Raw genomic sequence first — 27,107 nt, forward strand, 5'->3', positions numbered from 1 at the left:
TAAAACAAAAAAAACTGATCTGATATTCCTTTGGTTCTAATACTGATCACCTTTGACCTGTATTCTGGTTTGTACGGTCGAGGGACTTTTTGAAAAACATGTTTCTTATTTTTTTTTTTTACTTCAGACCGGAGCATTGCAGATCATAGTACAGACCTCTTGCTTTCTGATAGGTTACTTGAGACCAGTGGTATTCAAACATTTTTTGAGGGACCCCATTTTTTCCAACTGATTATTGGGGATCCCATTGTTGGGTTTAGAATGCTTTTTCAACTTCACTAGAGTTCTCGGATGTTGACCCTAACTTTGAATACTACTGCTGTATATGGTATTTTTGGATACGAGTGCAAATCAGAAACATGTTGTGTAGGACTGTCTTTATTTCTTGTATGGAGAAAGCGTTATTTGCAATAGTATTAAACTAATTAAAACATTAGATGACTGATATGTACACTGCATTGGCAAGACCGCCAAGTATATACTGAATATCATCCTATCCAAGAGCTGTATTATTGCTTTCTTCTATTGTAAATATAAAAATGCTGTTGTTTAAGTTTTTGTCTTACAATCAAAAAGCCAGTAAGCCAGCAAAAAATTATAAAACAGGTAAAAGCCCACTGCAATGTGTTAAGAAACAACAAAATATTTAGATTATTCAGAGCTATGTGAGTGCTTCATGTTTAACAGGTTCAGAGTCTCTAATTCTCATACAAGTGCACTTATTTTGACTAGACCTGTATACAGTAAGCAGGGAAAAGGGTGCCCATTTGTACACAAAGAGGGGTTCAGCACTCTTCGAAAATGTACAGTTGTTTTCCATAAAAAATGTTAACAGAAATTGAAGTAGATTTTTTTGTTTTTCTTTAAACTAAAGAGTGGATATTTAAACAGATCTAGCCCATGGCCTTGCACATACACAAGCATTGCCTTTGGTCATCATTAAAACCCCAGGCTTGATTCCTGAGCCAGTCAGAGAAAATAATCAAACAAAATAAACTGCATAATATTACCATTCCGTTGCCACTCGGTCAGTCAGTTATACTCATTCTTATACTCAGCCGGTAAAAATCAACCATTCTCTCATTCATTTCAGTTCTCACAACTATACTTCATAGTCTCTACGTCAGTCCGGCATTGTCTCATCCGTTTCATTCTACCTCTCCCGCTGTACTTCCCACTCTTCTCTCCTCTTCCTCTCACTTGTTCCTCTCCTTCCTCTTCCTCTCACTTGTTCCTCTCCTTCCTCTTCCTCTCACTTCCCCCTGTTTTTTCCTTCTCATTTTCCTCATCCTCCTGACCCTCGGTCAGTCCGACCTTCCACCTCAGAAGTGATACGGCGACACCAGAATGTGCACCTTCGCCACGTGCTTCGCCTGGAAGGTGCGGTCGGTGTACTCGGACATGTCCACGTCCACGCTGACGTCCTGGGGCCCCGTTAGCCCCTGAACCAGGATCAGCTCCCCTGTCTGGCGGTCCGACCTCTGCATCACAAAGATCCCGCGGCTGTTGCCGCCGACGATACCGAATCTCAGGCTGTCCGGGCCGGGGCGGCCGGGGGCGGAGGCGGTCGCCATCCGGAACAGGGTGGCCGGAGTCTGGAGGTCGGAGGGGAGGGAGAGGTAGTGGAACGAGACTGTCTTAGGAGCCAGGTGACAGGATCGACTCTCCATGGGACAGGGGTTCCTCTCACACTGACTTCAGGGGAGAAGAAAGGAGATGTCAGAGGGGGGAACCGGCAGTATTTCACTTTTAGTTCATTTACGGGGGGGAACGCCAACGAATACAATAGTTAGTAATAGTACAAATCGTGACTGAAGTATTGTTACCGAAAAGTAATCCGTTATGCATGTCAATCCTTCTGGGAAAATGAAGATGAAAGTGTGCAATTATCTTCCTCTGCTGTGCTTGTGATTTTTAGTGAAATGGAGGAAACCTGTCACCCCGTAATGTTTCTGTCTTTATTCTTCCATCTACCAGTGCACCTGTAGGCTCAGTAAAAACATACTCTGAAACATACTAGTAAAACTATTTCTCTACCTGCATGTGCTCCTTCTTTCTGCTTCTTTCCTGGTTGCTTTCCTACTCTCTTTTTCGGTCTCCTTCCACCTCCACTCCCCCCTCATCCAGTTTATCCCCTGCCTCATTCTCCCTCTCCTCCACCAGCAGTCTTTCAACACACTGATGGTTCAGTAGGAGTGGACGGGGCTACATTTCATACCTTTATTGCTTTTAAATGAGGCAACTTGTGAGTTGGCAAACATGCCCTAAGATTGAGGCCAAGGCAGCTTGAAAGATGGTGGCGGTAATGATCAACTATGAGCAGAAGGCTAGGAGACAGAACCCCTAACAAGAACAGATGTTTGTGGGATTCGGATTTTAAAATGCTTGCTGGAAAATAAAATAGAAACCTGGAGATGTTATTTGGAGTTATTTTATGACTGATTGTCTCCAGTGTAATGAACACACGTCTAAACACAGTCGACAGAACATTGCTTGGCGACCCAAACTCCTTGCCTGGGCGAAACGTGTCTACAAACAGACATCACTCCAAACAGTCATCAGGAAGTAAAGCCAATAAAGTATAAACTTGTTTATAATGGAAGATGCCTTAAACGGGAACGTCCGTGCTAGAACGTGTTTCGAAGTGGATCCTGCGTACTGAACTCAAACAAGTCCAAAAGCAATCCTCCACATTCATCGCTGTTTAACTCCGGAGAACGGTTTTATACATCTGAAGAAAATCTTTCCCTCTTAATAGCAAAACAAAACAAAAAATCTGTCTTCCGTTGCCAGAAGAGTGGACATTTAGTCACGGAGGAATGAGAAAGAAAAATGTCCGTCACAGTGGCTCAATCAAAAGATTAAGAATAGCACACTCCCAGTTAGGCCGTGTCCGCCCACCCCCCTCGCCTGGGTCTCGTTGGTGGAATGTCTGGAACACCACCGCATGTGGGGGGGGGGGGGGGGGGTGGATCTCCAGTGGGCCGCACGCGAGGCCATGTTCATCTATCTACCTGTCGGCCCGTGTCTACTCACAGGGTTGACGTCTTGACATAGGTGACGTTGCCGTGTGGTCTGGGACAGGCTGGGCTCACACACTGGAATCCGCCCCCGGTGTTGATGCACGTCGTCCCCCTCGTGCAGTTGTGCTGCTGGGTCAGACACTCATCCACGTCTGCAGGTCGGCGTGACGGAGGGGTGGAGGGGCGGGGGGGGGGTGGAGGGGCGGGGAGGGAGAGCGAGAGAGAGAGAATAAATGAAACATGAAAATAAAGATTGAGACGTCCAGCCTCTGAATCGCCTGACTGACGCCCTGCTTCCTGGTTACCGTCTCCGGGGCTGCTAGGCTATAGGATTGCGGGACTGGCTGTTTATTTGGTAGTTTAGTTTAGTCTCCCCCAAACGGCTCGTCTCCGGTCCTGGACCGAGACATGTCTCCTGTTTTGCTGGGAAGTGGTGAGGTCATCTGTTCCATTTGTCAGTAGGGAAAGTATAGCTTGATAAAGTTGTGAAGAGCAGATGAAACTAGACGGGGGAGAAGACTCTACATCCAGACCAGAGGCTGACTAATACAGAGGAGCGATACAACTGGAGTCGTTATTTGGGTTAAAAATATCCTAGGCTCTTGAACATCTAAAACTAGGAATCTTTCTAAAAACTGCCCCTTGTCTTGAATCCATTGGTGTGACCCAAAGAGTAAATCACTGATTTGTCTGGGTCTGAGGAACAGTAAGTCCCACATCAGACCAATTAAACACACCCAATGCCAAGGCACAGGTTCTGTCCCAAACCATTACCCCAGCTCAAATCCTTAACCCTCTTCTAATCATTAGACCTCCCCATATCATTACTTCAGTATTGTTTCTACACAAGGATTTGACAGACTTTGTGGTTTTCAGACATAGCCCTTGTCCAGACCTCTGAGCCTGTTGCTTTATAGTCCCCAGCTCTGCAGGCCTAAGACTGATGCCCATGAATGGGCCATTGTCCTGCCCTGGATCTCCTCTTGTTCTGGATCTCCTCGATCTCCTCCTACCCTGTATTCCCTCCTACCCTATTTCTCCACCTACCGTATGATCTCCTTCTCCCCTCCATCCTCATTGCCTGCCCTACTCTCCTCCGGTCACTTACCCTCACAGCTCCTTCCGTCCGGCAGCAGTTTGTATCCACTGGGGCAGGTACATTGGTATGAACCAGGGACGTTGACACACTCAAACACACACAGCTTCCCCCCCTGGTCCAGACGGTACACCTCACACTCATTTACATCTGGGAAGAGAGGGAGAGGAGTTGATGATCACAAAGGTTGGACTACAGAAAAACAGTGGAATGTTGGGAAAAAGCGAGAGGGGAAAGAGAGAGAAAAGACAAACACTAACATCATACTTTCCATCATATTTCCAAGGATAAAGACAGGAATACAGGATAGAAGAATGGAAAAGGAAGGATAAGATAGACTTTAGAAGGACAGAGGGAAACATTGGGAAAAAATAATCCAGGGTGACGGGTCAGAACCCCTCAGTCAACTTTCCTGTCTGGGATGCGTTCTACAGAACGTTGTTTAATGCCTAATTGAGAGCCTGAGACCTTAACACCCATTTTACAGCTCAAGACGAGAACAATGTCTAGACACAATCCAATCAAACCTGCATTGGAGAATTTACAAAGTAGCTTTTTTCCTATGATCATTAGCTCCCACAACTTCCTACATCCGCCAGGGTGAAGCCGTTACAGGTGTGTTTTCAAGAATTGGACTGTTTGGGCTCGGCACAAATCTTGTAACTAAAGAGACTTTGTAAACATTGCTATGGTGGGTCTTGATGAGCCTCAGACATAACCTTTGACCTGTGTAACAATGCCCCACTGCAGCAGGAAACTTGGTTTCAGGCAGTATTTGTTATCTTTCTAATAACTGAAAAGTGGACATATTGCCACGTCTATCAGAGGTCTCAACTAGTGTTTGGTGGGTAGGAGCTAAGCACTGTTCCTAGACAACGTCAGCGTTACTCTGGCAGATGTGGCTGTCGGAGGCTCCGCTAACTCTAGGCTGCTGAGGGAAGGGCGGCTCATTGCAATGGGTGGAATGGATGGAAATCATGCAAAGGTAGACAATGTGATTACTACCATCACAGTCATTTAATTCCAGCTAGTACTCTGAGCCTGTCCTTCCCTATTAAGGCACCACCAGCAGCCTGATATGGCACTCATGGAACCCAGCTACAGTGTTGAGCCACAGCCTCTTTGGCACAACCTCTTAAACCAGATGGGACACCCCAGGCTAACCTGACCAAAATCACCAAGCTAACCTGACCAAACTCACCAAGCTAATTTGTCAAATCTCATCAGGCTAGCCTGAAAAAACTCACCTGGCTAATCTAACCAAACTCACTAGGCTAACCTGACCAAACTCACCAGGCTAATCTGACCAAACTCATCAGGCTAACCAAACTTGACAAGCAAGCCTAACCAAACTCACCAGACAAACCTAAACAAACTCATCAGGCTAACCTAGCCAAACTCACCAAGCTAATCTAACCATACTCACAAGGCTAACCTGATCAAACTCACCAGGCTAATCTAACCAAACTAACCAGGCTAACCTGACCAAATTTACCAGGCAAATCTAACCAGACTCACCAGGCTAACCTAACCAAACTCACCAGGCTAATCTAAACAAACTAACCAGGCAAATCTGATCAAACTCACCAGGCTAATCTAACCAAACACACCAAGCTAACCTGATCAAATTCACCAAGCTAATCTAACCAAACTCACCAGGTTAACCTGACCAAACTTACTATGCTAACTTGACCAAACTCATCAGGTTAACCTAACCAAACTCGCCAAGCAAGCCTAACCAAACTCACCAGGTAAACCTAAACAAACTCATCAGGCTTACCTAGCCAAACTCATCAGGCTAACCTAGCCAAACTCACCAAGCTAATCTAACCAAACTCACCAGGCTAATCTAACCAAACTCACCAGGCTAATCTAAACAAACACACTAAGCTAATCTAACCAAACTCACCAGGCTAATCTAACCAAACTCACCAGGCTAGATCACATTCTGTCTTACCCTGGCAGATACTGTTATCTGAGGTCCCGCTCATATGGAACCCGGCGTCGCAGCTACAGTGTTGGGCCCCAGCCACCTTGGCACAGCGGGGTCGTCGGCTGAACGCCGGGTCATTCATGACGCTCCACTCGGGTGGCGCTGAACGCCAGAGAGAGAGAAGACAGAAGTTATACTTTGTTTCCACTTTTGGTGTCCTGCGGGAGATTTTCACAGGGTCGTGCATTAAACAACACAACAACCACAAGTCAACCTCACACATGAACATTACGACACATGGAAAACATGAACACATACACGTTTTAACTAGGCAAGACAGCACTACAACTTTATGCATATATATATACGAATACAGTATGTACAAAAAAAATAATGAAATAAAAAGATATTAACAAACAAACTTGTACTTGTTTTTAGTTCTGCAGTTTATCTAAAAGGTATCACGTGTTGTTCAGCTGTAAGATGTCTATTACTGACCAGTCTGTGTCTGGTGCTGGCAGTTGGATCCACTCCAGCTCTGTGGACAGGTGCACTTGTACTGGTTGAGCCCCTCTACACATATCCCTCCATTCTGGCATGGGTTGCTGGAACACTCACTCACATCTATGGACACATTGATCACAGTAGTGAGGGGAAGTCCGACTCTTTCTACTGACTCGGGTCTTGTCGATTCGTTCAGTAAAAACTTTGAATATTTTGTGTCATGTTATTCATTGGAGTCAGTAATGCCTACACACCCCACCTGGGCCAATGAATGTCCATCATCATAATGCTGTTTGTGTCTTTTCAACTCCGCTGCCAGTCGTTCAAATGAATGAAACGACCGTTCAGCTGAACGATAAAACTGAACGAGTCAGTCCTTCACAAGTCTTTTTTTTACTTAGGCAAAGGCTCCGTGCTTGTTTTCATCTGTTTTTTTCATGACATCAGTAATCAACTATATACATTATTATAGTCAATTATCAGTTATAAACACGTATTTATGATGTTCCTGCCTTGGTCTATTTTTCTCTAAGGAAAAAATTAGTACTGAGTCACTACAAAGAATCGTTCAGAACTAACGAATCGTTCGCGACTTGCACATCTCTAGATCACAGCCAAGTGAGGGTGAATGAATAGGCTCTGTGCACAAGCGTATGGACGAACTTCCGTTTTAGCCAGATGTCGGCATATCATTTTCTGGTTTACTTAAGGCGATCACCTGCGTCGCCCAAAATTTCAGTTTTTAGTAGATGTCTCCAAGACCTGCCTAAAATAAGCATTAGTGATGTCCATCGAATTGTTGATGCCTGGTCCGCTGCTCCAACAAGCAAGCGGAACAAGGGATTTAAACTCTACGTATCGAGTTGTCTGCACAACTACGAGGGTAAGTAGTTTACTGTGGTGTGCCGGCCGTTTAGGTGTTTACTAATGCGGATGAATATTAGTAAGTAAACCGGAAACTGCAATACCGACTTTTAGACAAAAGCGGAAGTTCGTCACTACGCTGGTGCACAGAGTCTATTACAGATTTTCCCTTACCAAGATGGCTGCCCCGAAGTCCCTTGGAATGTCCATTCTCGAAATGGGTCATTCACAAGCAGCTTTCTTGAAGGCTTCATTTCGGAGGAATGATGACACTTTAATTAGAGCACTGACAGAACTGTTAATTTGGCTACATGGTTTGCAAATTGCAAACAACGAAAAACGCCAACTAACATTACACAACCATTTTGAAGATTATTGTATCTAAATAAATCTAAATAAATATGTGCAGGTTTCTAAACCACTCATATTTGCACTGATTAGAAAATTTAATAAATGCCACCAGGTAAAAATGTAAATTAACTTGAATATCACTATCAGATAAATTGTTAGCCCACTATTATGGTGTACGGTACAGATTTACACTTTTTGTGGATTTGGGGTGAATTTTGTGTGTTGTTCTGACCCTGAGCAAGGCACTAAACCCACATTTCTGTCCACTCAACTGGTAAAATAAGGGTACACACGGATAAAAAATGCTTTGATGAAGATCTGTTTCTTATTCAAATGACGTGGCTCTTTTATTTGAATTAAGCCAAATGATCTGGCTTAACAAAAATACTCATGATGTCCAAAGCAAGTATTTAATTTAATTCTGCGGTTGAAACTGTTGAAAATGCATAGTTGGTCCCTCAAATGAATGAATCCACTGTTAGTTCTCTGCTTGTCCCAGGCCAATCCAGAGGCTGTATAAAGGAGGGTATGTCTGCTCTCTGTCTAGGGTACTTGTGATACCTAATACAGCAGATGGGGACCAGACACACCCGGTACCATCACTTACAGAGGACAATTCATTCCTTTCACTGTCAATACCTCTCCAGACTCACTGTTCAAAGTGCTTGAAATAAGAGATGAGTCATTGCCGTCTGTATACATACTGTTTTAATACTGAGCTTGTTGGGATGAGACAAGGCTGTAACTACGAAATTAATACCACAAGGAAAACGAATCCACTATGGGCTACTGTGAGCACTAGTACACATAACATATTAATAGTTTATTTAGTTTTAGGCCTATCCCATTAACTACCTGTAACATTAACCCTAACCTCTAAGGTGCTGTTCAGGTTTTATCCTTGTTAAATCGAAGTTACATACAGTATAAAACCCCTCTAAAATGTCTAGTTCTGAAATTAATTTGTGATCCATTGTTGGTATCGTTTGAGATCGATGGACATTCAGAGCTGGAGAAATGGAGAGACTGGGAGATCGGGGTGTGTTGCCAAAGAATCACGTAAAAAAAAAACAGAGAACTATTGGCTTAGTTTTATTAGCATTCCTATGTATTTGTGTGTAATGTCTTCCACTGACTTCAAGAGTTTGTGTGTTTATGTAGTTGCTAAGAACAATTGAAAAACGATCTTGAATTCATTTGCATCAATTGATAAATCAGAAACGTTTTTTTCCTCCAGCTTGGAAACTTCATCTCACCAAAAACCCTTTTGCATTTGGCTGCAAACTGGATAATGCTAGCCTTTGGATATGAGAAGAGAAGAAATCTGACTCTCATTGGAGACTAGTTGCTTTATCATGGGATTTAGAATAATACGCAAACACACCCTGTACCTCTCCATCAAATCAAGGGGTGAATAGCCCGGAGAAGGACAGGTGGGGATATGACACATTACTCGGCTGCACGTGGAGGAATAACACACACACACCTGATTCAGGGTGACCTTGAATGGTGCGCCCCCTGAACAACCTGGCCGAGAGGGAAAAGGCAGCCTGTCCCGTGAGGCCAGCGGCTGGCTGGCTAAATATTGTTTGTGGTCCCTAAACTCAGATAAGTGCAGCAGAAGAAAAGGTCCATTCTTCGGTGTTGGAGCACCGATCCCTTGACTGAATAAAATCCCTCGTTAAAGTGGCATTAAATATCTCAGAGGACACAGGAAAACACCTGCCCTGGACTGCATTCCATTCCCCTCGCCCCTCCCTTATGTTTCACTGCATCGGGTCCCAAATGCCACCCCATTCCCTAAGCAGTGCCCTACTTAAAGGTGTAATACTATGTTGGCGTGTTATACACTTCCCTGACAGCAGGGTCATCTGTCAGACCTGTGTACACGACATACAGAAAATGGCAGCCACCCAGGAGCAGTCACCATATGATACGCTCTTCTGTGATCACCAGTCCCTTATGTCTCTGGCTTTTCCTACAGTCTCTGTGTCCAGGGTTTCCAGAAGACTAAGGTTAAGCCCATCACACCACGTTCATTCCAGTGCCATGAGACCCATGGTCTGACAACAAGCAACTATGTTAAGCATGTTATTGGTGGCTCGTATCTCGAGCCGACCCAGTCAATCGCTACCGGCAATTGCATTCCAAAGCAGCATCTGCTGAGACACACCAAAGCAGCATCTGCTGAGACACACTAAATGGGACATTCAGTGTGTTTCAGGTCTGTTTATGAATAACATGGGACATTCAGTGTGTCTCAGGTCTGTTTATGAAGAACATGGGACATTCAGTGTGTCTCAGGTTTGTTTATGAAGAACATGGGACATTCAAGTGTGTTTCAGGTATATTTCTGAATAACATGGGACATTCAGTGTGTCTCAGGTTTGTTTATGAAGAACATGGGACATTCTGTGTCTCAGGTCAATTTATGAATAACATGGGACATTCAGTGTGTCTCAAGTCTCTATATGAAGAACATGGGACATTCAGTATGTATCAGGTCTGTTTATGAATAACATGGGACATTCAGTGTGTCTCAGGTCTTTAGGTAAAGGAGATGGTGATGTTTCAAACGATCAGGAATATATGCACAATATCCTCTCTGTGGAGGCATTCTAAAGGGGATAGCCTGTATGTGGAGGACTACATTTAGAACTAGGCTTTAAAATAATATTGAGATGCTGAGAGTGAAAAAAATTAAAATATGTGGAAAGGAGTTTAAAAATATCCAAGTGAGTGAAGATAGTCTTCACATCTATACCTGTCTTGGTGGTCAGCTGGCCCCTGGAAAAGGCAAATAAACACCATTGGATTAGATCCAAAACGCAGTCAGTCCAGAGTTGAACACTTTCACGTTTTCTCTGTCCATATATCCCTCTGGCTGTCTCACCCAAAGCAGTTAGCCCTCAGACCTAAAGAGCCAGTGTCTAGCAGCCCTCTGCCCTCCTTCCCATACCTCTCTATCTTTCTCTCCCATTTACTCTTTCTCCCTCCATCTCTCCTCACTCCTCTTTCTCTCTTTCCCACTGAGCCTCTTTCTTCCTCCGTCATTGGTCCTTATGTTTCTCCAAGACCCTCTGTCTGAATGGATTACTGTGGATTGTGGAACAACAGAGGGTACTGGTTGTAGATGCCAGCAGTGTTGTTTTTTACAGCTTAACAAGCTAAACAAGCTGGGTCCGAGTAGTTCCTTTACAGGAATGTCTGTCTGTTAACCCTTTGGACTGTCAGATTAGATTTTTGTTCTGCTCGACCCCGAGTTGCAGAAAGTACACTACCTGGCACAAGAGAACAGATGGAAGCCTTCGATTATTTCATTAGGAAGCTTAATCTGAAAGGCTGAAACTAGGAATTGTCCAATACAAAAAGCATATTTTCATTTTCTGTTACAAAACAAGGGATTTTGCATTCCTTAAAGAATCAGACCCACGTCATCTGTGCACAGTGACATTGTTGTTAGCCAGTAGCTGCTTTAGCTACTCTCACTACATTTCTATTAAGTTACACGTCCAGTTGTGCAGAACAAGATGCCAGGTAAACAGTGAAAGTAAAATATGTCTGTGGTTAAAGTTAAATACTCATCAGATGAATGGAAGAAAACATGATGGACATCGTAAAAATTTTGCTTTGCTACCGGGTAATTTGATTACCCGGTAGCAAAGCAAAACATTATTAATTAACAAATAATGTATTGTCCACATAGGAAACCACATTATTGCGGTAGGATTATGTTTCTGCTGTGGAAAACTGGCTCCAATTAGGACCTTATTATCCCTTCATTAATACCCCTCTACCCCTCTCTCACTACCCCTCTATCTCTCCACCCATCTCTGTCTACACTCCTTCCCCACATCTCTGCCTCCCTCTCACTTTCTCTGCCCACCTCAACATCTCTCTGCCCCCCTCGGACAGTGTTAACAAAATAAAAGTGTCTTTTATTTTTTATGGGATTCACATTCAACTGGAGGTCATAACAGAATGGCACAATCATAAAACAAAACATGGCTACATAGAAAAAAAACCTGTTCAAAAAAATTTTTTTGGTAGTTTTGCCTGAAAACTTTCTTTGTCTACCTGATCTTGGTTGGTATCAATATATAAAGAAAATAATATATATATATATATATATATATATATATATATATATATATATATATATATATATATATATATATATATATATATACACACACACACTCACCTAAAGGATTATTAGGAACACCTGTTCAATTTCTCATTAATGCAATTTTCTAATCAATCGATCACATGGCAGTTGCTTCAATGCATTCAGGGGTGTGATCTTGGTCAAGATAATCTCCTGAACTCCAAACTGAATGTCAGAATTGGAAAGGTGATTTAAGAAATTTTGAGCGTGGCATGGTTGTTGGTGCCAGACGGGCTGGTCTGAGTATTTCACAATCTGTTCAGTTACTGGGATTTTCACACACAACCATTTCTAGGGTTTACAAAGAATGGTGTGAAAAGGGAAAAACATCCAGTATGCTGCAGTCCTGTGGGCGAAAATGCCTTGTTGATGCTAGAGGTCAGAGGAGAATGGACCGACTGATTCAAGCTGATAGAAGAGCAACTTTGACTGAAATAACCACTTGTTACAACCGAGGTATGCAGCAAAGCATTTGTGAAGCCACAACACGCACAACCTTGAGGCGGATGGGCTACAACAGCAGAAGACCCCCACCAGGGACCACTCATCTCCACTACAAATAGGCTACAATTTGCACAAGCTCACCAAAATTGGACAGTTGAAGACTGGAAGTATGTTGCCTGGTCTGATGAGTCTCGATTTCTGTTGAGACATTCAGATGGTAGAGTCAGAATTTGGCGTAAACAGAATGAGAACATGGATCCATTATGCCTTGTTACCACTGTGCAGGCTGGTGGTGGTGGTGTAATGGTGTGGGGGATGTTTTCTTGGCACACTTTAGGCCCCTTAGTGCCAATTGGGCATCGTTCAAATGCCACGGCCTACCTGAGCATTGTTTCTGACCATGTCCATCCCATTATGACCACCATGTACCCATCCTCTGATGGCTACTTCCAGCAGGATAATGCACCATGTCACAAAGCTCGAATCATTTCAAATTGGTTTCTTGAACATGACATTGAGTTCACTGTACTGAAATGGCCCCCACAGTCACCAGATCTCAACCCAATAGAGCATCTTTGGGATGTGGTGGAACGGGAGCTTCGTGCCCTGGATGTGCATCCCACAAATCTCCATCAACTGCAAGATGCTATCTTATCAATATGGGCCAACATTTCTAAAGAATGCTTTCAGCACCTTGTTGAATCAATGCCACGTAGAATTAAGGCAGTTCTGAAGGCGAAAGGGGGTCAAACACAGTATTAGTATGGTGTTCCTAATAAACCTTTAGGTGAGTGTATTTTATTTCATACACAAACCTACAGTATTGAATCTACTCCTGGGCTGAATTAAGCCTTCAGCCCTTATTTATCAAACCCCTGCTCTGACCGCTAGGCTCTCTGGGCTCTAGTGTCAGGTGGATTGACAGACACACTGAAATGTATGTCAAAGTGTCAGCTTTGTCAAGCAAAGGCATAAACAAGCAACGAGTCGGGATCCATCATTTCCCTCAGCCCGGCATTGATCCAGACCTTACCTTTACAGACCGGGCTGACACCGCTCCAGCTCCCGTTCTCCTGGCACACTCGTGTCCCAGGGCCAATCATTTGATAGCCAGTGGAACATGTAAAATGGACCTCATGGCCGATTAAGTACTTGGACCCAAACTTCCTGCCGTTGACCGGGGCTTCCAGGGAGGGACAGAGAGAGGGAGCTGTTGGAATAGGGAGAGGGAACGAGAGACAGGAGAGTGAGAGAAAAGGAACAACAAGAAGAGGAGAAGAGAGGAGTGCTAAGGTTAGAGGGTCTCAGATTTGCCACAACAGTTGTATTGCATTCCAGCATCCTGTAGTGTTTAGTGCCTGAGGACAAACCCGTATGAAACAGACACTGTTGGTACTGTTGGTAATTTAGGCCTCTAGGACCACTTCATGGGAAAAGACTGATTCAATGCCTCACAGGAACAGAGTTAAGCAATGCCTCATTTAAAAGCTGCCAAACTAAATAAATAAGCAACATAAAATTGTCCTGAAGGAATGGGCTTTTAATTTGGAGAAACTAGGCCTACTGCAAAATGTATAAAGGTTAAAATGGCATCAATAATGCCAGAGAACGGCAAGGTTTTACAGGAATTAGTACCTGCTGCTTTTTCTAAACCTGTGCTTGGTTTCATCATAAAGAGGTTCTGACTTCTTGTACAGCCTATGCTTTTGGAATAAACACCCCATTCCATGTCTATTACATAATACTGTACCTCCCAAAGTAGAAATGTTGGGCATATACAGAGCGTAAATATACAACACCAGAAATAGGAGTTAAGATATTTAAAGTAATTGCAAGCACATGGCAAAACAGGGGCTAGTTTCTTTTTCAAGAAAGCATTTTCATCTACGGTTCACACTTGCACACCCACACAGCGACCAATAAAGAACTGGGTGATATATATTACAGAGCGTTGTTTTCATTCTGATCGCTTCCTTTTCATCTGGACTTCGGGGAGTGACTGCCTTGCCTGAGAATGTATTGTTTCAACTTCTCCCCAGTCTGCCAAGAACTGTCATCCTGAAAGCCACGGATGGTGGAGAACCGAGTGGGTGAGAGAGGCTGGGATTCATTCTAGCTTGCTGCAGTCATGTTTTAGTGTCTTTTTTGATAATATTCAGGCCATACTTACACACTTCTGATTCAGACGAGTCATTGACAATGACACTAGGGTAGTAGTTGTGTTTTTATACCTCCTGAAAAGGCTGATATAATCATAATAGAGAAATTTATGTTTTTTGGTTGAGGGGGGATTCACACACATCCTATCAGCCAATGCCATCTGAGTATGTGAAAACATCCATTGGAAAAAAAAACAAGTGTGTGAATATTGTATTGGAGGCAAAGAGAAAGAAAGGACTGATTATACAGGTGGCGGACAAAATAACAGAAACATCTAACAAAATATCAACATCAAGGACCTAATAAGGTCCTTGATGCCACCATTTGCCTTCAGAACAACTCCAATCCTTCTTGAAATGCAGTCCTAGAAGTCCTCATATTAGTACTGGGATATCGCAACCATTCTTCAAGAAGAAAAGCCGGATATCTTCAAGAAGAAAAGCCTGATATTTTTAGGGATGGTTGAAATCCACTTTGCACTCAGCACTCTGAAACTTCCCAGAAAAGTTAAATGATTTGGTTCAATGAAAGGTTCTGGTGAATGAGGCCACAGAAGGTGTTTGACATCATCCTGGTGTTCATAAAGCCCCTCTTGAATGAGTTCAGCAGTGTGTATGGGGGCATTATCATCCTGGAATATTGGGACACCATGAAACAGAGGGAACAGTGTTTGCACCATTGGGTGCACCTGGTCCTGTAAAATGACCTCATGTTCCTTGGCCGTTAAACGACCATCAGAGCAATCCTCAGACCCAGTGACTCCCACAAGATGGCTGCCCATAACACTGCAGATCCCCCACCATGTTTAACAGTTGGTCGCAGACATTGCGGGCTCAAGGGACCCTTTAGCTTTCTCCAAACGTATACCCACCTGGATATTGGAGTTTTAGTTAAACATGACTCATCAGATCATGTAACTTTTTTACATTGCTCAAAGCCTGAGGTTTTGTGCTCCTTACACCAAGTTATGCATCACCGTACGCTGGCCTTGGATACAAGCGTTTTCTGAATGGCAGCCAAGCTATGTGAAGCTCACAACATACATTTTTTGTTGAGATGGGGTCACAAAGGTGGCGATTCAATTATGAGGTAATTTATGAGGCTGTGCTTTTGGGACATCAAGCAACTATCCTGTGGGTCAGCTTTGACTGTCGACCACTGCTCCTTGTCCATGTCTGGCATATGCAGTAATGATTTTTTTGACTGTTCCCCTTGACACATTAAATAATGTTGATGTTTTTGGGACAGATGCACCTGCAACTCGGGCACAGAGTATTTGGCCTATTTTGAACTCTGTTAATTGCCTCACATTGCTTCGAAAACTCAAATATCAGTGTAGTGATATTCAGACCACTTGCTGACAATGCAGGCCTATGAACTGCCAATCACCCAATGTGACTGGAACAAAATGGCACAGTTCCAGTGGGTCAGTTTCCTCTCCAATACTTGTTGTCTAAATGAAAGCATCCTCTCCCTCTTCTCTCTTCAAAACATAGCAGCTGACGACGGAATGTTAGGATCTTAAATTGTTTCGCCAATAGGACAGTGCAGTACAAGCAAAACACCAATTTCCACATTGACCGAATACACTTCCTGAGTTTTTATGGACGGGTCAACAACAGGTCTAAGAAAGTTCCCGTCACTGAAGTGCTATGCAGGGGTTTTAGATCAGACAACGGAAGAAACAATACTTTTAAATAAGAATTTCTGAAATCGACTTCCCTTAACTTCCTTAAACCCTTAACTTAGTTTTCTACTCTGTAGATGAATGTTGGTTAGAGAGCAAAATGGCCTGGTCCAGATCTGTACATATGATCATTTCAGGCTCCATTTCATTGCACTGTGGAGTGGTGGAGAATGGTCCTCCTCTCTAACTACTCACCAGCCGACTGATCGGCCTGAGGCAGCTTGGAGACAGAGTTCTGTAGGGTTGCCAGTTTGGACTTCATGATGCGCAGTCCCTCCGTGAACCTGATCTCCTGTCCTTTCAGAAACTTCTCCATCTGACGGAGAACACTCACCACCTGGTGTTTGTCCATGCAGTTCTGAGAGACAACGACATAGAACACAACATCTTCTCAATCTGATGGAAAATAACAAATACTGGTGATTTGATTAAATAATGCTGTTCAGAAAAGTAAATAGGTGTATCACAAAGATAAATGGCCTCATTTGAATTAAATAAACACAGAAACTGTGTTTGCCAATTAATGGATCCAAATGCCTCTTACATTGCTGTGCGATATTTGTAGGTTTTCTGAGCATCAACTGCTCATTTCAGGTCCTGTTATAACGTTACATTTAGGTTTTGGTCTGGCCATTGACCTGCGTTGTCTTATTTTCTGAATAAATAATGGGACCAATGTTGTTAGAAAGTACCTGTCAAATCTCTTCAAGATTTTAGGAAAAATGCTCTATGAACAGATAAGTGAAATTTCTGCCTTTTTGATGACATCTAGTTAGTCCTGTGAAAACCTAACACTGCATTCCACATTACTAACTTAATATCAATGCAGGGTTCAACATTAATGATGGCCCGCTGGCCTGGGGCCAGTAAGACCTAACGTTGGGCCAGTAGACAACGACTCAATTTCCACATTTAAATTCATAGCATCGTATTAAAAAGTTTACTTGTGATGTGTCTGTAGTGCTTCTTCTCCCACCTCAGTGTGGTATAGTACCGGAGTAATCTTTTTGACCAATAATATTTGATTGCTCGTCTGTTCTGACCAATGATAGTTTATATAATGCATTCAAGAGTGGGACCCAAACATGGCATGGTAGAATTGAAAGCAACGTAATCCTTTTTATATCGTGGAACAGTTTTCGTGGGTCGAAAACAATAATGGCAAGGGACGCGTGTACTGCTGTACCTGTCGTGCATTCCTGACAAAAGACGATAAGGCAGGGTCATTTTTCAAGGGAACAAACAACCACCGAAAACATGCTCTTAATAAGTCCCTGCAGCGTGTTGCGTGTATTGTAGCCAAACGGGCTGCTGACAACCCTGCAATTAATGAATGAGGTGGCACGTAGCCAAATTAAAAAACTAATTATGAACGCCTACCATGCTGGGAAGAATACGTCCATGACAGTCTGTGAATATGGACAGGGAAATCACATTACAAGAGAAGAGCTGGACATGGGCATAGAAGGGCATCCACCCAGCAGCAGAACCGGTAATCTGCTCCCTTGTTTGAGGGGGAACAGGAGGAGCCCTGCCAGACCCCTACAAAATGACCTCCAGCGGGCCTCTGGTCTGCATGTTTCTGACCAAACTGTCAGAAACAGACTCCATAAGGTTGGCATTTGGGCCCAATATCCTCTTGTGGGACCTGTGCTCACAGCCCAGCACCGTGCAGCTCGATTGGCATTTGCCAGAGAACAGCATAAATGGCAGGTCCACCATTGGCTCCCCGTTCTCTTCAGAGACAAGAGCAGGTTCATATTGAGTACACATGACAGCCGTGAAAGAGTCTGGAGACGCTGTGGTGAACGCTATGTTACCTGCAACATCATCCAGCATGACTGGTTTGGCAGTGGGCTAATGATGGTCTGGGGGGTCACACAGACCTCCACATGCTAGCCAACGGTAACCAGACTGCTGACTGCTGTTACATACTGGGATGAAATCCTCAGACCCATTGTCAGACCTTACGCTGGTGCAGTGGGCCCTGTTCCTCCTGGTGCAGGTCAATGCCCGGACTCATGTGATCAGAGTGTGTAGTCAGTTCTTGGGTGACAAAGGCATTAATGTCATTTGACTGGCTCTCACATTCCCTAGACCTATGGGGTTCTCCAATTGAGAACCTCTGGGACGTTATGTATCGGTGCATCCGACGCAGTCAAGTAGCACCACAGACTGTCCAGGAGCTCACTGATGCCCTTGACCCAGGTCTGGGAGGAGATCCCCCAGGACACCATCCGCCATCTCATCAGGAGTATGCCCAGACATTGTCGGGAGTGCATACAGGCATGTAGGGCCATACACACTACTGACACATTATGAGTTGCCTGGATTTCAATTGTTTACTTTGATTTTCGATGTGAGTTTGAATCCAGCCCTCAATCGGTTGGTGATTTTGTTTTCCATTGACTTTTGTTACATTTTGTTCTCAATGAATTGCACAATGTAAAGTAAAGATTTTCATCTTTAATATATTTTGTTTATTGAGATTTAAGTGTTCCCTTAATCTTTTGGAGTAGTTTACATTATCTAAATTATTTTATTAACATGCTTTAGTCATATCAAAATGCCAGTATCTTCATGAAACATAACATAACATGCACAACAGTGGTACAAATACATTTTCTGATGATTTGATATTTACATACAATAATTCTGTATGTTGTTTTTTTAACTTAAAGTAAAAATTCAGTCCAGGCCAGTATATTTCAGAGGATGTGCTCTTTAACACAAAGTTAACTTGTCATTTTAATTTGTTCTTAGTTTTTGTGTTATATTTATTTGTTTCAAATGTGACAGAAAATAATATTTATTTTGAGAATTCTCAGTAATCTACAGAAGTATTCTAGAATTGTATTGGGGTCTAAAGCATAGACATAATAAAGAGTAGACGCCGCATTGGCTGTTGGGGCGCGAGAAATACGGCCGCCATGTTTGACCGGTCATACTCCTATTTGCGTAGCAGCAGAAGCAACGATGCCAGAACACTGTGGAGCATACTTCTGCTCATATCGGCGGACCATCGAAAACAGGGCTCGGGGGATTACTTTTCACAAGTAAGATTTAACATTACCGTATTATTGGTTGTATTTTGTGACTAGAATATTACCAGAGAGTTGAGAAGGAGCAAGGATCTTTGATATTACTGTACTGAAATCGTATCCAGCTAGCTAGGCTATGTTTACTGCACCAGCCGGTGTTCACCCAGCGAACTGAGACTTGATAAGTCATATTCTATAACACTGACTTAGATTACAACTGACTCAAGAATGCTATTGTAGAAATAAAGCAAATATTACTGGTATAACATTGGCCAGCTAATTATATATTCATATAAATAAAAGACGGTATTATCATTGTTGTGCAGTACTAGCTTAGCTAGTAACTTAGTATTTTGGCGGTAGCTTCACTATTTTCAGAATCAAGTAACTTTTTTCAGTAGTAGTATCTCCTTTATTTACTTGGCCACACAAGCTACTTTTCTTGTCATGTGAAATTAGCACAACTTAAAGTAGCTTCCTATGTAACTAGCCTACTGCTGTGTTTGTGTAACTTTTTTTTTATATATATTTTTTTTGTGTTTTGTGTTACTTAGCTTGCTACATTTGACTGGGTGGTAGCTTTTGTGTAGTGAAGCTTTATTCATGACAGAGTAACTAATAGCTTAGCTCACTGCAATTTCCAAGTAACTTGCCCAACACTGTATTATTCACGTGTAATTCACCCTAACAAAAGTAAGTTACCTCTCATGTCTCATACCCACCACACTTAAAATAAAGGCAACAGAACATCTGATAGTAGAATGGTTTTCAAACAAGCTTATTATTTAGTTCAGCGGTATGTGCTCACCTACAGGTTCAGCCAAGATCACTTGGAGCTCCTATTTAATTCAATCAGAGCGTCAGGTAGGGTTGGTGTTCTTTTAATTACAATTTTGAAAATATACCTAATGAATATATTTGTCTTGTGAGTAATGTATGTATTGTGTGCCTGTTTTCCATATAAGGAGGCTGGAATAACAATCCATCGGCACTTCCAGGCCATCTTCCGCCGCCTGATGGTTCGGTGTGGTGTCTCACCTGTGTAAAGCACTATATAAATTATAATGTATTATTTTTAATTATTATTTTAATAAGGTGCTGAGTGCTGCAGAGAGGGTGATCCGCCAAGCTTCACCAATGCCAGCTCCTAAGGTGTCGACAGTCACAGACATCGTCCGGGAGGAGATTGGAACGGAGGATGTTTTTCTGCTTGGGGAACACATTGAGGAGACTCAGTTTGGCATCGACAACCATCATTCTGACTTGTTGTCATTGGTTGTGTCTGTGTTTCTCAAAATAAGGCTGCACCACATTACCAAACTCACCTCTCTTGAACTGCAGAAAGGGAGCACGAGGAAGAACTGTCCTCTTTCAGGGGTTTTAGAGCGTGTGCATGTGTGTGGTTCCACGACAATTCAAGACTTTAATCCTAAATTCCAGCATCCCAAAACTAATTCTAAGCTTTATCTGTACTTTAACCTTACTCATCACACATAGTATCTTTATGTCATATCTGTCATCATTCTGACAAGATTAACACTGAATCTGAAAGCAATGGCTTAAAACTGCCTGAAAACAGTGGTCTGTCACATTTTATGTGAATACTGCTGTAAGTGTTGTTGGGTCTGTAAATACCTCTGTTTGTTTGTGTTTCATGAACTCTAGCCTCATGGTGTGTGTCTCCAGGAATCCAAATGTTGGTCTCCTTTGCCTTACACTAAGTTTGTGAGCTTGTGTATAATGAAGTTTATCTTTACATTATGTCCTTGTTATTGTCTTAGCCCTGATCCCTTTCCCTCTGGGTTCTGAAAAGCACTTGTAACTGTGTTTTGAAAATTGCTACATTAATTAAGTTTGCAGACTTTTCAAGGGAGTTTCAACAAAGTAAATGTGTAGTTTAAATAAAAACAGTCACTTTTCATTTCATCCTGCTATTTTAGACTGGGACCCGTGTGAGTTTGTTGGGATGGGGGCTGTGAAATGAGAGAGAGAGAAATATATATTTCTGACTTTACTGCCACTATTTACACATTAGGTGTTTCAATCAGAATGATAGTCAAACTGGAAATGTTCCTGTTTTTCTCCCTTTTTGGGGATTATGTTCACAGTTTTGATGAATATAAAACTATGAATATTAAAATACGCCGAACCATGTGTCCTGTATCATAGCTACATGTATGACCTTTGCAGCAAAAAAACCCGCGTGAAAATCAGTAAGGTATTCACTGAGGTATGATTAATTAAATGCGCTGACAGGTCGTTTCACCTGCCAAAACAGATTACATTGAGTGGAGCAGCTGACCGGTCCAAGATGGCGGTCCCACGGCTCGTCAGCGCCAGTAGGCAGTAGCGGTCGATGCGGCGTCTATTCTTTATTATGTCTATGGTCTAAAGGGTCAAAAAGTAATAATTCTAATGTTCTGGAATGTTTTAGCCTATGACCAGACCTTAACTTAATTAGGATGATGTGGCATGACCTGAAATGAGTAGTTCATGCTTGAAAACCAATAAATATTGCTGAGTTAAAACAGTTCTGTAAGGAAGAGTGGTCCAACTTTTTATCAAAACAATTTAAGAGAATGTTAAAAAAAAATAAAGCTTGTGGTTTTACTTGCATACTCTGTGCATAACCTGCTCTGGAAAACTAAGCGGCACATACCAGCACTTAACTAGAAAATCAGAAAATACTGCAATGTTGGCAGTTTTACTAACAACAGCATGCCATCCTCAGCCACACAAATAACTTTGAAATCCAACCTTAGAATGTCTGGATGTGGATCGGTTCCGTAATGGTTGTGGCTACAAATATTGACAACTCACCAGTAGTCCCTGGCATTTCAAACAAATTACAATCCAATTCCCAACAAATTATTGTCTTATCTTGCCAACAAGACCAATGGAATAATATCACTATATTATTATCATTATGACTCTGGCCTTCCACCATTTTACAAGAGATTAAATTTTTTTGTATGATTCAAAAGAATTCCAGAAAGAGTTTAACATGACAAATCAAAATGAAAACCCCTGCTGTACAGTACTTCCATTAGCTACATACTGTATTTCAGCCTGATCCAGCAACACATATTTCAGTCTGGTACAGAATATGTAGTATTTCACTTTACTACATATTCCAGTCTGATACAGTACTTTACTGCATATTTCAGCCTGATACAGTACTTTACTGAATATTTCAGCCTGATACAGTACTTCATTGCATATTTCAGGTTGATACAGTACTTAATTACGTATTTCAGTCTGACACTCCCACCTAGTAGTTGTTTAGGTTACCAAAAAAGGAGTATCTAAAAAAAACAAATCAAAAGCAATTAAATGTTTCCATATTGTGTTCTGGCTCTGGCAAAATCCATCTTTTTCTGGAATCAATCAGACAGATCCCATCAGTTTCTGGGATCAATCAGACAAAAACCATCTGTTTCTGGGAACTATTAGACAGCACCATTCCGTTTCTGTTACCAATCAAACAAAAACCATTGGTTTCTGGGACCAATCAGACAGCACCCATTGGTTTCTGGGACCAATCAGACGGCATCCATCGGTTTTTAGGATGGCTGAAATAAATATTTATTCTAGGAATAACCACCTCTAAGGTATCTACCAGAGCGCAGCTTTCTATTGGGTTGGGAGATGTTGAGAGAGGGTTTGCCGAAGAGGGACTTGTAAATAAGGTGCTACAAGTGAGTCTGGTGTTGCACATTCAGAGAGGACCAGAGCTAAAAATCTAAGTGCTGTGTTGTAGGGCACACTGCTAATAAAGCAGGTGGCGATGTAATACACTATGTCCAATTTAGTGAGGTAACTATTAGCAACAAACCTGTAAATTACTTCACCAAAATCCAGGATTGGTAGAATGTAAATTTTTACAAGAACACGTTTTGCAGCGTGGGTGAACAATGTTTTATTGCAAAACAGGAAACCAATTCTGGATTCAATTTTAGACTGGAGATGGCTGATGTGGGTATGGAAAAAGAGAGCGCCGTCTAGCCAAAATCATAGCTAAGGTCCATTAGAGGTGAGAATATTTTTGGGTCAGGCAGATGGGAGTCATTTCCAAATGAAGAGCCTGCAATATAATTTTACCCGCACTGCGGAATGGATGTTTTGATTTGAGTAGTAGAATTGAGGAAAAGATGGAGAATTTGACTGAGGAGCTGATGGAGATTTTGAATTGAGGAGTAGATGATTTTGAATTAAGGAGTAGACAGATTTTGAATTGATGAGTAGACGCATATTTTGAATTAAGGAGTAGATGGCGAATTTCACTGAGGACTGAATGGAGATTTAGAATTTTGATTCAAATCAAAAAGAAAATTGAGATTTTGAATTAAGGAGTCGATGGAGATTTTAAACTAAGGATTAGATGAAAATGTTAAATTTTTGGGTAGATGGAGATTATGAATTAAGATGTAGATGGAGATGTAGATTTTTTGACAGGTAAGTCCTATGGGTGGTGTTCAAAACCAGACTCCTTGCTGAGAAGAAATTAACATCCAGGATTGTGGTGTAGCATTTGAATGTAGCAAGAAGCCTTGGTAGCCAAGCAACCTGACAAAATCCTTTGGGTTCAAAACCGCGCACCTGTAAGTTACTGGATGTGCATACCCTACTTAAAACATAATAGCCTGGATTCCTCCCATTCAGTCTGTGACCCCTGTGAACTATCCTAGCCCCAGCTGTCTCCACTATCCTGCAGACCCCTTCCTCCCCTGGGTCTGGCTGGCACACCCCTGGGGAAACATGTGAGAGACAGCCATGCCATGCACTCTTTGACAATCTCTCCATCTCTGTTGTTCTCTCAGTCGCTTTTCGTTAACTCTCTCATCGTTGTCGCTCTTTCCTCCTCTGTCTCTCATACCCCTTTGTCTGTCTGTCTCTCCTGCTGGTCCTCTCTCTCTCTTTATCTCTCTCCTTTTCTTCACTTTATCGTTCTACTCCATGTGTCAGACCTTACAGCAGCTGGACCAAAGCTGTTTGGCAGATGTGTGTCAGTGAGACCCATGTACAGAACCATGTCCCACTATATATTTTTCATGGCATAAAATACAAATGTAGTGCCCCAGAACACACCCTCTTCCTTATACGGCCCATAAAAAGTAGTGCACTATATAGGGAATAGGGTGCCACTTAGCACACATATTTAGATAATGAATTCTGAATGGACGAGCTTTGTATTCAGCTTCAGTGCATAGCATGGATGCCATGACCCAAAGAGCAGGGAGCTATTTGAGAGCAGGCTACTGACAGATAAGCTTGTTCCAATCTCTCAGAGAATTTGTAGTTAATCCTTTTAAGGCATAACAACATGTATTAAGGAAAATGTAATTCTTCAGGTGGGGGCATACCTAACATACCTGAAATTACAATCAATGTCCAGACTGAGTTCGGGAACTTGCCAGGATGTAACCTAAAACAGATTAGTGCTTTCGAGGCAGAGCTGCCACCAAAACTTCAATCTGCATCCAACTTCTAAAGGCTAATTCCCAGAGGTGCATTTCCCAAGAGTAGGGAATAACATTTGTTCCCAGTGCTCTATTCTTTGACATTGATTCCCGCAGGCTAAAGGGAAATGGCACCAGCTGATACAGTAGTAGACTGTACTCAGATCCATCCTAGCAACACACACACATCCAGAACACAGTACACTCATGTCGATCATAGCAACACACACAAATACAGTAGACTCATATCCGGACGGCAAGTTTTAAACGCCTGGCCAAAGATGCAGAAGGCATTCACAATTCAGCGATCATGGCTTCCTCATGCATTTTCAATGGTTAATTTACCATGCCCAATGAGATGGTTGTGTCCAAAAGTGTTAGCAACCTTGCACTTTGTTCAAATTATGCACCACTTCCGCTAGAAAATCTTAAAATATTGTGGTATCAGCATGTGTATTTCTTCAGTTTGCAATGAAACAAAATCAAAGCATCTGAATCATTTGCTACTTACTAGTCTAATTCACAATTAAATCCTAAAATGGCCCAGAAAACATTTTGGCACCTTCTAATAGTTAATAATTCGATATCAAACAGGCGATTATCCTCAATTTTTTTTATTTAAATCACTGTGCTTCATTGCAGATGCCTGCAATATGAAAATCAGCCATTCAACCAGTTTGACTAAAGAAAAAGTCCTTCTCCTTCTCCTGTTCAGTTTAACTGTGTGTACTGCAACAAGCATGGAGAAAAGAAAACCAGACAATGGTTTGAGGAGGTCAAACACAAAATTGTAGCCAAGCATAGAAAGTCTCAAGGCAACAAGTTCTCCTCCAGAGACATTAATGTTCCTGTCTCTACCATAAGAAAGGTCATACCACGGTAGCAAAACTCCCTAGACACAGCCACAAGAGAACCTGATGGGAGACAAAATATATTTTGAATTGTTAAGAAAGCACCTTGATCAACTGCCACACAAATTCAAGCTGACCTTCAGAAACAAAGTATGGCAGTTTCAACTCTCCAAGTCAGTGAAAGAGGGTTGTATGGCTGGAGACCCACTGCTGAGAGAGAGGGACATAAGAAACACCAACAGCAATTTGCCAAAACACACCTGAACACAAACACAATCCTTGTGGGACAATATCCTGTGGTTAGATGAGATTATATTAGAGCTTTCTGGTAAAGCACACCATCTTTTGGTTTACGGAAAACAAGATGACGCCTTCAAACAAGATGATCTTCCCCACAGTTAAACATGGAGGAGGTTCAGGTGATGTTTGGGGTTGCTTTGCTGGCTCTGGCACTGGGAGCCTTGAAGCTGTGCATGACATCATGAGATCAGGAGAATACCAAGGCATTTTGGAGTGCAATGTTGAACCCTGTGTTGGAAAGTGGGGTCGCCGTCAAAGGTCATCGGTCTTCCAGCAGGACAATGACCCCAAACACACTTCAAAAGCAACCAGAAATGGTTTAAGACAAAACACTGGATTGTTCTGAGGTGGACAGGAATTAATGTTTCCAGATCTAAATCATATTGAAAACATGTGGAGAAATCTGAAAACAGCAGTTGGTAAGCACCCTTCAAAGCTGTGAGAACAGGAGCAGTTAGCACAAGACTGGGTCAAACTGCCAGTACAGAAGTGGAGGACCTTCATCCATGGATAGGACACGCTTGATTCCAGTTATTTTTGATAAAGGATGTGCTATCAAAAATGTAATCGAGAGTGAAATTATAATGCCATTTCTGTTTTTTATTTTTTATTTAATTTGGTTATGAATAAAAAACAAATGTTCTTCAATACTTTTTAACACGGCTATATTTGCGTGTTCATGTAGCCTATAAGTTGCTAAGTAACTGCATAGTAGTCTATAGCTAATGCAAAGTCTGTTGTTGTAAAGGAAGGGGCGTAATCAATCACTTTTCCTTCAAACTATTCTTAAAAATATCTAAAAATCAGTTAACAGGTAGCCTACTATAAATACTGAAGTGTGAAGTACTAACCTGTCCACCATCACCATTGCAAGTATGGATAGTTGTCAGACACAGCAAAAGCAAACTGCTGCGCAGCACTGACAATGCCATAACTTAATCCAACTGGACTGGAGTTCGTATGATGTCCGAGTTTTTATCCTACTGGTATAAGCTTGTAAGGTGCTTAAAAAATTGAATGGTCAACCAAACTCAAAATGATATCCGATGCTCCTCGGAGGCGTTCGCACTACAGGGAGTTTGTTGAATCAGGATGAGAAGGTAGATGCTGATCATCAGGAGTGTGAGGTGTGACAGAGCGATGCTCGGGACGCGGCGCGGTCCGGTTTTGCGCTCTTGGATGAGAGAACCTGAATCTACTAGTTTAGCTAACCTCAGCAATGAATG

At 42.3% G+C, this 27,107-nt stretch overlaps 1 protein-coding gene across 1 annotated transcript; it reads right to left on the minus strand.

The window, feature by feature from the left end:
* Positions 1-360: 360 nt before the first annotated feature.
* On the minus strand, positions 361-27,083 carry LOC105029042 (fibulin-7). The gene is made up of 8 exons (XM_010902170.3): positions 26,733-27,083; positions 16,426-16,588; positions 13,417-13,593; positions 6,551-6,676; positions 6,077-6,214; positions 4,132-4,269; positions 3,037-3,175; positions 361-1,695 (listed from the first exon to the last, which is right to left on the minus strand). The coding sequence occupies exons 1-8, from the start codon at positions 26,811-26,813 to the stop codon at positions 1,323-1,325; spliced, it is 1,335 nt and encodes a 444-aa protein (XP_010900472.2). The 5' UTR covers positions 26,814-27,083; the 3' UTR covers positions 361-1,322.
* Between the last annotated feature and the right edge of the window lie 24 nt (positions 27,084-27,107).

The sequence above is a fragment of the Esox lucius genome, chromosome 5 (assembly GCF_011004845.1).
Source record: "Esox lucius isolate fEsoLuc1 chromosome 5, fEsoLuc1.pri, whole genome shotgun sequence".
Classification (NCBI taxonomy): Eukaryota; Metazoa; Chordata; class Actinopteri; order Esociformes; family Esocidae; genus Esox; species Esox lucius.